Source organism: Furipterus horrens, unplaced genomic scaffold (assembly GCF_987537825.1).
Source record: "Furipterus horrens unplaced genomic scaffold, mFurHor1.1.pri manual_scaffold_5, whole genome shotgun sequence".
NCBI lineage: Eukaryota > Metazoa > Chordata > Mammalia > Chiroptera > Furipteridae > Furipterus > Furipterus horrens.
In genome coordinates this window covers 126507550-126518624 of record NW_028327175.1, presented here as the reverse complement: position 1 = coordinate 126518624, position 11075 = coordinate 126507550, and the positions used below count along the sequence as shown (strand labels likewise).

The 11075-nt window shown below is 44.9% G+C and overlaps 1 protein-coding gene across 2 annotated transcripts in view; it reads left to right on the top strand.

The window, feature by feature from the left end:
- The first annotated feature begins 8566 nt into the window (after window positions 1-8566).
- Window positions 8567-11075, top strand: part of CACNG3 (calcium voltage-gated channel auxiliary subunit gamma 3) — a 117129-nt gene continuing 114620 nt past the window's right edge. For both annotated transcript variants that reach the window (XM_090279213.1, XM_090279212.1), the window contains exon 1: window positions 8567-9219. In XM_090279213.1, coding sequence (XP_090135339.1) covers window positions 9009-9219 — 211 coding nt within the window. In that variant the 5' untranslated portion in view covers window positions 8567-9008. The remainder of the gene's footprint in view (window positions 9220-11075) is intronic.

Below are 11075 nucleotides of genomic sequence, written 5' to 3'. Positions count from 1 at the left end.
GATAAGAGTTGTTTTGGGGGAGGAAAAATATAATTTTTGATAGAGGGGGTGATAGATTAATAATATTTGAGACTGTGCAAGCCAGTTAGTAATATTTACATTGTATGTTAATAAAAATAGAAGAAAAGGATAGAAAAATACATAATATAGTAAGAAAGTGGGATTGTATTGTATTTGGGTTTATATAGTATTATATTATATTATTTAGAGTGATAGGGGGGCTAAGCTAGACACACAAATGAATAAACAACGATTAAAGAGAAAGGATGAGAAGGAGAGGTTATATGCAACACGTTAGAGATAAAGTTTGTTATTATTGGAAGAGGTGAAGGAAAAACACCCCCCCCAAAAATCCCCAAGAAAATAGAAGAAAGAAAAGAAGAAAGAGAGAAAGAGAAGAAAATGAAAAATTTACCACAAAAGCCCCCCAAAAAAACCCCAAAAAGTAAGAAAGAAAGGAACAAAGAAAGATAGAAAAGAAAGAATAAAGAAGAAAGAAAGAAAGAAAAAAGAGAGAGAAAAAAATTGAAAAAAAAATATATATACCCCCCAAAACCCCCCCAAAAAAACCCCAGGAAAAGAATAAAGAAAGAAGGAAAGAAAAGAAATAATTAAGAAGAAAGAAAGAACAAGGGAGAAAATTTGCAGGACTGGTGTGCGTCCCCGGTTGCCGCTATGGTGCGCGCCCGCGGTTGCCGGCATGGCGCGCTCCCTTGCTGCCCGCTGGAGCCAGTTGAGGTGCCCTTGTGCTCGAGCCCTTGCGCGCGAGCCCCTGAGCGCTCAGGCGGGCCAAGAGTTTGCCCCGTGGTTGGAGCCCACTGCTGCCGGGCCGCGGTGGTTCCCCGTTCGCGCTGAGGTGTCCCTGCGCGCGACCCTGCCCGCGCGGGCGGCCCGAGCGCTTTCCCTGGGATTGGCTCCTGCTGTCGCTGGGCTGCGGCAGTTCCGCGTTCGCGCCGAGGAATCCCTGCGCGTCCCTGCACTTGCGGGCGGCCCGAGAGCTTTCCCCGGGATTGGCTCCCACTGACCCCGGGCTGAGGTGCTTTCGCGCTCGCGCGCCGCCCCGTGCCCTCAGTCCCGCTGAGCAGAGCTCTGGGAGTTGGTCTCTGGCCTCTTAGGGCAGGGCCGGGGACACTTGTGCTCAGTGGAAGCGAGCGTCCGTGGGTCGCCTCCTCCTGCTGTTCCCGTGCTGCAGCCGCCCGCCTTCCCTCACCCGTCTGGGCGGGCACAAACAGAGCCTGCGCTAGTGGTCTGCTTTCCGGCCTGAGGCCCTGCGCCCACGGGAGCTGTCTAGGGGTGTCTGTGCACGGTTCTCTGCCTGTTCAGTGGGCCCTCCCTGTGCCCGTAGGGGCACTGATCTTATGTCCATTGGGGAGTGTCCGAGGGACGCCTGGACTCACGGCACTGCGCACCTGGGCCAGTGAGTGAGAGCACTTCCCTATGTGCGCCCCCGCTACCCAAGGGTAGGGTTGGGGAGTGGATGAGCGCGCCTCTGCGCCTGGGCTCCTCCAGAACGGCGTACCACCCCCAAACTTTCCTCCCCTCTCCACCGTCCACTAGAGAAAAATATAAAGGAGAATTATGTTCTCACTTGCCCGGCAGCACGCTGTCTCCTGTCCTTCAGCGCCAATGCCACTTGGTCGAGTCCCGTCTCTGCCAGCGGGCAGAGATCTGCTCTCCACCTGACTCCTCTCCGGGCAGCCTGTGGTCGCCAAAAATCCTTTGTGTGCTTCCCGCCACAGCTCGGGCAGCCGCCCCAGTCAGGAATCCCGTTTTGTCCCCTTTTTCTCCGCTATCCTCACTAAACAGGTTGTTCCCAGATGCATTTTCTCTAATCCAGCAGTGCCTTGGCTCAACTCCCACCAATGTCCAGCTGCTCACTGAGATGTTCTGTCTGCAATTAGCCCAAACTGCAGACGGGTCTCCGGAGCCTAAAACCGCAACCTCTCCTCACTCCTCTGCCATCTTACCTCTCAAGAGGGTAGTATTTTAGATAGAGCAGTTAAAGATGGAGATTCTCTAAGAAGATGACATTTGAGTTGAGATGTGAATGAAGTGAGAGGTTGAACCCTGACAACCATGCTGACAACTTTTATGGAAATTCACAATTGTTTCAAAATAAATCTCCCATCACAGCTAAGAAGGAATACAACTACCTCAAAACTAAAAAATCCATAAGTCCCAGAAAATTGAGCTGCATGGAAGTCCAACAAAGATATAAAGAAGAAATACTCATCCAGACAGGTAGGAGAGGTAGAGCTGGGGCAGAGAGTACGTGGTGTGAAGGCAGTGGTGGCTGGCCAGCAGAAAGTGCAGTCATATATTTTTAAAAAGTAGGGAGGGACACTTAGGAAGTGCTCCCAGAACCAGACCAGACCACACAGCTCACAGTTTCAGTGCTGGAGAAAATAAAGCCTCATTACTTCTGACTGAAAACCAGTGGGGGTTGGGATGGTGGAAGAAACTGATGATCTTTCAGCAGAGTCCATTAGTTTGGAGGGTCCCCATGGTCCTAGAATGTCTTCAAACCCATTCACTCTGCGAACCATCACCAGGCAACAGCCAGAGGGGTGCCAGTCCCATATGGGAAGTGGGAGATGTGCCTGGAAAAGGGGCAAGTGCAGAACAAGTGGCATTGTTTTCTCTCAGACCCCCCCCATACAGTGCCACAATGTGGTGAAACAGGTTGCCCCATACTGATGAATACCTAAGGCTCCATCCCTCACAATGTAACAAACAGGTGCGACAGGTCCATCTAAGACACAGAGGCAAACAGGAGTCTCTCAAGTTGAGAAGACAGAGAAATGTGGCCCAAAATAGGTAGCACATCAAGGTTCCAGTGTGAAAACTAAGCAACGAGGAGATAGCCAACCTAACATGTGCAGAGTTCAAAACACTGGTGATAAAGATACTCATCGACTTGACAGACATGATCGAGTACAGCAAATGCAGAAGGAAATAATAGAAGGCTAAGCTAAGTGAAATGAAGAAAAATCCACATGAAACCAATGGTGAAGGGAAGGAAGCTGGGGTTCAAATCAATGATTTGGAACATAAGGAAGAAATAAGCAGTACAGAATGAAGAAACAAGAATTGAAAAAAAATGAGAAGAGGGTTAGGAACCTCTGGGACAACTATAAGTGTGCCAACATTCGAATCATAGGGGTGCCAGAAGAAGAGGAGGAGCAAGAAATTGAAAACTTATGTGAAAAAATAATCAAGGAAAACTTTCCAAATTTGGTGAAGGAAAGAAAGATGCAAGTCCAGGAAACATAGAGAGCCCCAAACAAGCTAGATTCAAAGAGGACCACACCAAGACATATAATAATTAAAATGCCAAAGGTTAAAGAGAAAGAGAGACTCTTAAAAGCAGCAAGAGAAAAGCAGAGAGTTACCTACAAAGGGGTTCCTATAAGACTATCAGCTGATCTCTCAAAAGAAATTTTGCAGTCAAGAAGTGACTGGCAAGAAATATTCACAGTGATGGAAAGCAAGGACCTAAAACCTAGATTACTCTATCCATAAAAGCTCTCATTTAAAATGGAAGGTCATTTAAAGTGCTTCCCAGACAAGGTAAAGCTAAAGGAGTTCATCATCACCAAGACATTATTTTATGAAATGTTAAAGGGTCTTATTTAAGAAAAAGAGGAAAATAAATTGGTACAACTGTAACAGCATAACCAATAAACCATACTTGAAAAAAATAATAAATGTGTGATTTTTTAGAAGTGTATCTCAATAAAGAGTATTCCAGGCACAGATATAGATGGATAAATCCCAGGATACACCTGGCATTTCTGCACTGATAAAGCAGGAGGTGGCTGGGAGAGATGGACAGGGCCCATGCTGCTTACTGTTTTCACTATTATACATGCAGAAGATTTTAAAAAATCAAATAGTATCAAACAGGCTTGAGAGGGACTGGTCCCACTCCAGTCCCTCTCCCCAAAGGTAACCACAGTTACCCATTTCTGTCTTAGTTCAGTTCACTTCACCCCAAATATAGTTGAGGTAATTTTTAGTTCACCTATCGGTTATCTTTGTAACTTTCAATAACATACTTCAACCTCTCACTCTTTCATCAACTATGCACAGTATATCTTGGATGTTCTCTTTGTAATATCAGGGTGATGCATCCCTTCCGTTTCTCCCACCCCCTCACTGTTCAGCTTCTGTCCCTGTTCTAGGCAACAGGAACAGAACTTGCAAGTACTTGGGTAACTTTCATCATCTCCTCAATTTACACCCATGTGGATGATTTTACCTTAGAAGAGTTTTTCCCTTTTAACCAATGCCACTTGGAGAAAGGGCACAGACAAAGGTAAGGCTGGTTTGGTTCCACTGACACCCAGCACAGTTCTTCTTCTAGTAGAGGTTTCCAAAATCTCCAGTGCTTCTAAATCTTGCCATGTCATCTTATCATTCACAACCAGGTTGTACTGTTGAGTCAATGGGCACTATCCAAGTGGAGGTGTCATAGAAACTCCTCCTAATTTGAGAACGTCTTTTCTTCCCTAACTCACAAGTCTGGTCCTGATAGCTCAGTGAACACAGCTGGTTGGGCTGAGAAGTGGCACATGGCACAAGCTAGGTCAGTCAGTTTTTTTCTCCTGGGAATGTTTACTTGGGACTAAAATTGTCCAGTTTAGCCTGTGGGTCTCTTGAATAGAGATGACATAAAATCTCAAAACCAAGCTTACATCTTGGGCACTGAAGAGCAGGAAAAAAAAAACAAACAATTTTTGTCAACTAAAAATAGGCAGAGATCAAAAAGGGAGTGACTGTCAAGATTCCCATTGGCTTTGACTTCCTAGCTTCAGTTCCTTGCTAAGGCCCGATTGTGGCTTTGCCCCAATGATTCTTAAAACATCTCCACATCTTTATACCAAACACCCCAATTTCTTAAACAAACTCCATTGAGTTTCTGCTATTTACAGCCAAAATGAACTAACACAAAATCCTCTGCTATAGACTGGACTCCTTCGGGGGTAGGAACCTTGTCTTTGTATTCCACAATGGGCTAAACAGAATGCCCTATACATAGTGGGCACTTCAGAAGCATTTATTGAATTGAATCAGCTGTCAGCACTCCTCCCTAAACCACTTTCAGGTGGCACCTACCCCTCTTGAGATGAGGGTATCTCTGAGAGGACAAGTGGGGAAAAAAGACAGAGGCCCTGTGCCAGCTACTCTCCTAGCTAAGAATCCAATAGTAGGGGGTGGGGTGGGGGAGAAACCTTAATAAGAGAATCAAATGTCAATGTCAAGCTGTCTAAATGCCTCCCAGTCTCCTCCCACATAAGTATGATCAGAGAAGGTCACCAGCAAATAGAAAAAGAGCCTGGCTCCATCACTATAAGGAGTGCTTTCAATCTCCTGGGTGGCTGATTGATCTGGTGAAAGAGCCCTCTAGTGGTTAAATAGCAATTATATCTAGGCTTAGAAGCTTATTCCAAGCACCCATGTACACACACCTACACATCAACTGAATGAAATGATGAGGTCACCCCCTAGTAAGTGGGGGGACATCATCAGGAACTAACTGACAGCATCCCTGCCTCCTCACTCCCACTCCAGTCAGTTGTTCTGACTTGCTGCAAATGCAGGTTCAGGACTTCCACACTGTGATGAAAAGCTTAGTACAAAGCTCCATTCTTTTCACGTGTCCCTTTGGATGGAACTGGAAAATATTATGCTAAGTGATGTAAGCCAGAAAGACAAATACCATATGATCTCACATATAAGAAGAATCTAATGAAAAAAGTAAATGAATGAACAAAATAGAACCACAGCGTGGAAACATGGAACAGATTGAAAGTGACCAGAAGGGTAGGGGAGAAGGGGGGAAAGGAGGGAAAAGACAAGACAAAGAAGATGTATGAATGACCCACCGACATGGACAACAGTGTGGGAATTAACTGTGGGAGCGGAGGGGTGGGATGGGCAGGAGAGGGCAAAGGGGAAAATTGGAACAACTGTAATAGTCTAACAATGGAAAATGATAAAAAAAGAAAAAGAAAAAGAAAAAGTGTGCATATCCTCACCCATGATTGTCATCTTCATGTGCCTGAGCTCTTGACCCTTCTCCCCAACCCAACACTGTCCCTACCTGGATACTTGATTCATTCTGCTGAACTTTCTGGGCACTGCACCTTGTCTGTCTGGGTTTAATGACAGAGCTGAGGAGGTTGAGATGGAGATGCTCTTATTTTACTGTGGGCCTGGTGAGTGGAGTGATTGGAGCACACTCTCCTTAAGCCCAAAGCCCACTGACCCTTCATCTACATGGTCATGCTTTGAGGAAAGACCTTTCTCATTCCTACTGAAGTGAGGAAAGAAACAGACAGCTCCTGGAATGGTTGTTTTCAGTCATTATTAATTATGTTTCTGAGAGAGGGAAAATCTCACATATTTCATAACCCATCCCAGGAAAGACCAATTTTTGCCTCCATGTTACATGTGGCTTTTTTTTTTTTTTAATTGAGAGGCAGGTTTTCTTTTTAGGAAAAGAAATCCCTAAAGAAGTCCCTGTGCATCTCCCTCCTATCTCATATCATTCATTTTGGTTATGTGGCAAATTTTCAATAATGTCTCCTGTCCACAAATCAGTGTTTGTGAACCACAACACATGCATATGTAATTAAATGCACAAATCCACAGTATATCTATACCCAGACATGTACACCCACATGTTCAAACAGCTATGCATTTACAGCAAATGCATTCACATGGCTCATAACACTGCATGCAGGCAGAGACTTGTATTTACATGCCTGCTTTACTCTACAACAAACTCAGAACTCTTAATTAAATTGAACATAGCACAGGTAAACATTCAAACATAATTGTGCCATGACTATATATTTGAACCTATGCATGCATCTGCATGTGTTTCTAACATCAAGAACCCAGTCTTCAAGTGACCTTAGCGCAAAAGAAAAAGTAGCAGTTACTAATAAGCTGTGCGCTGCATTTAGAACTCTGAGTAGAATTGCTGCTACTCGATCATCTGTGTGGAATCTCTCAAACAGCCAGAAATGGCACCAGTAGAATATATGTGTCTGTGATTACCTCCCATTGTACTTTTGTCCAGTCAAATAGTATTCAAATATGGCAGTTGGTTTTGGACACATCTCAGGGACTGCAGAAATAACCCAAGCAGCCTCAATTGCAAACACTGGCTTCAGTATCCATTCCATCAGGCCATAGGAAAAAAAAATAAAGGCATTCCATGGACTGTTTTTAGTTAACTCAGTGAGTGTTCATGTACATGCCAGAATACATACTAATGAAAAGATGGTTATTTAACCAGGGAGAGTTTCACTAACTTTTGGGTGTGCAGTGGCATTTGTACTTTGGACTAACAAGGAAATCAGACTTAACTTTACTGGCCTTCTGTTCTAACTTACACAAAGATGTTAATAAACAACCCAGGGACCTTTGGAAGGAATCTGACATTTTTGTGACTTTTCCCTCTTGAATCCATCACCCCCGTCCCCATGTAGAAATGTTAAAATATATGAGGTATATTCAGAGAACAATATTTCACACCTCTTTCCCCACATCCCTTCCTGATATATGTACAACAGAGTCTATATACAATTAGCTCCTTCTGTCTTTTAGGAGTACATGATCATCTGTATATGAACACTTTCAGATCTGATCTGAGCACGTTGTGTCTAGTGTAAACCAGAGCTCCAGAAAAAGGAGGGTAGACATATTGGCTTCTTTTGTGGAGAACCAAAGTGAGACAAACTATACACAGATATGCCTGAGACAACACTTTTTGCATAGAACCGTCGTCCAGAGTCGCAGGTCCCTTTAAGAAGACTCGGTCTTTCCCAATGGGCCCCAGTAGCTCCCGCAGTGAAAGGCAAACTTGCCTGGTTCATTGGTGGTAGCGGTTGTGGGGCGCGAGGGGCGGGGGGGTGCGCCGCTTTAGGTGAAAGCTGTGAGAGAGCTATACAGTGCGCTGCGGGCTTTTCTCCCCTGCCACTTTCCTTAACCGTTGCAGGAGCTAAGGAACAGGATCGTGGTGCAGCACAAGGAGCCGGGGCTTGGACTGCCCTGAGATCCCCAAACTTTGAGCGGAGCGTGGTCTTGACTAGACAGAGACGAGAGGGAAAGGGCGTAGGGAGGGAGACCCTTCTGCAGCCAAGGTCCTTAGCACAGGTACTAGAAAGGCTGGGGTGTAGAAGCAATAATGCCAGGATAGCAGCTGTTAGTTCAGCTCCACAGACCTGAATGAAGCTCCGGTGTTAGGGAGGCGGAGGCGGGACAACGGAAAGGGAGCTGTCCGTTCAGCACCACGGACCTTTGCCCTCCCCTGAAACAGCCGGCCCCAGCCCAGAACTGTCTTTTCTCCAGGTTGAGCGGGGGTGTCGGGAGCAGTAGAAGAGCTTTCCTAGGAGGCTGGGAAGCACTGAACACTCTTCTCAGCGACCCGCCTCCCAGCAGTGCTATTTTTTGCCATCCGCCCTCACCCCCAGCACACACGTTCGCGCACACACAGGCACACACACAGGCACACACACGCACACACACACACACACACACACACACACACACGAATGCGCGCGCGTGCGCGCGCACACATAATCACAGGCACCTCTCTGGATTTCTTCGTCTTGAGTCTCCCGGGGCTGTGAGGAGCCAGGCGCATTTCAAACAGAGCAGACAGCTTCATTCTCTGGAGCCATGCCCTGCAGGGACTCTCATCCTTACCAAGCTCCTGAGGAATGAAAGAAACCCAAGGGACTCTCAGAAGGCAGCAGTGATGTGGACTAAACCCCTGGAGCCTGCACCCTTCCGAGGGCTATAGGCAGACGAGGGAACTGGAAAGAGCTTCAGACAGGAAATTCCAGCTTTCCCAAAGTCCCTGTGGATGCTGACAAAAGGAGATTCGAATTTTTGGAAGAGCCTGTCCTAGGGTACCCAGCTGCGAGTGGTTTTTTCCTCTGGCTTTGAAATTCCCCTCCAACCCCCAGCCATTTAGAATGCCATGAGGAATTATGAGGATGTGTGACAGAGGCGTCCAGATGCTGGTCACCACTGTAGGAGCCTTCGCAGCTTTTAGTTTAATGACCATTGCAGTGGGCACGGACTACTGGTTATATTCCAGAGGTGTGTGCAGGACTAAATCTACAAGTGATAATGAAACCAGCAGAAAGAATGAAGAAGTGATGACCCACTCAGGGCTGTGGAGGACCTGCTGCCTAGAAGGTATTTACAAATTCTTCTCAATTGCCCTGGATAATTTAGTTTCTGATATTCTGATATTCTACTGGGGGGTTGGGGAAGGTAGAGGCAGTTAATGGGGGAGGGGGCAGAATGGTTCAAATTATTGCTGAAAAGGTGCAGGCATCCAGACTGTTCCCAGCAAGACTAATGCTGTGTTGTGTGGGATGAAGTGTTGGATCTTATTGTTTTTGGTATAAGCTTCATGATATGAGGTTTTATGGAACTCTAGGCAGCTTCTGCAATTGAAAAAAGTCCTCAAATACAAAATCCCTAGACATATTATGAACTGCTTTGATCTCTGGCTTGAGATGGGGTCTTTAGTTCTGCTTAAGTTGTATTTCAGTGGGAGAGGGGAGTGAGGAAGAAGGAGAAGGAAAGGAGGAGGAGGAGGAAGAGGAGGAGGAGACAGACAGAGAGAGAAAGGCTCCCTGACCTAGTCTGATAGACTCTAAGCTATTTCCTTGTTTATCAATAGTCTTATCAGTTTCTTCTGAGCTTGGTCTAACCAGGTATTTCCATGAACTTCCATTGCTAGTGAATTTCACACTAACATATGTGAACTCCTTCACACATACATATACACACATTTTAAGAAAATTTCCCTATTAATGCACATTTTATTATTATTGGATCAAAACAAAACTGAAGTTTTGGTATTTGGTATCCACATGTCTTCTTTCCTAAATCATACCAAAACCCAACAAATACATTTCCATTATATTTGCATAAGATTGATTCTCCAAGAATGGCAGCTTATCATTTCTAATTTTTAAAATTGAGAATTAGCTCTGAATTATAATGAAGAGGACAGATCAATTTTAGAATGTCAAGCTCTTGGTTAGCCTGTCTCACTATTAAACTCACCTTCACTACCCCAGGAGTCACTCTCAGCATCGCTAGACAATGGCTGGATGTCAGTGGTAGAAAACAGAAAGAGAAGAAAATCACAGCTATTGGAGCCTATGTGCCTGGGAGAAGGCCCCGTCTTACAGGGTTAGAAGGGAGTTTTCTTGGGCTTCTGAGGAATCTGTGAAGCTTGTTGTAATGATGGGTAAGAAAATCTGGGTTTTCTATATGCTGTCCTCCTCTGCTCATCGTTGGTCCTCCGTGGCTGCATTCTCACTGGCTGGCACTTATCAAGGCTTCTTGAGAACTTGCACTTACGTCAATTGCTTAGGAAATCATGCTATGACATCACTTGCTGGTGTAATATTGCTTCATTCCCTGGCCTTCTTCCCATGTTCTGACACTCTGAACAATTGCGCTCCTGACTGCAAGTCTTACAAGAATTAAGTCTGTTTCCAATGCAAATTTGCAACTGGTGGGAATTCCAGGTGGAAAAGGACTACTTTAAATGCAAGAAGGATCACTGTATGTGAAGTTAGAATACCTGGGTAATGCTGCAAACTATTTGCATGACCTTGGCTAGGACATTTGCCATCTTCAACCCTCAGTTTATTAATCTGGGAAATGATTAATTTGGGATAGGTGGTCTTAAATTAGCACTATCCAAACCTCATATTTTATCTAGTGTACTGATTGAAATTAAAGAATAATTGTTTCCTAAACACTGACAAAAATCTAACATTTATGATTATTTGTGACTGGGTATGATGAAGTCATTTACCTTAGGGAAACTCCATAATTTGCTTTCCTATTGAATTATTTTCTGTAAATCTGTAATTCTGTGAATGTTTTGATGCCTACATGGTTCTAGGGATGGCATAAAAAATCTGAGACTCCTACCAATGTCAACACATGTAAACTATGTTTCAGTTATTTCTGATTTTCTGACTCTTTGGAACTAAACCTCGGAATGCACAATTAAACACCAGTTC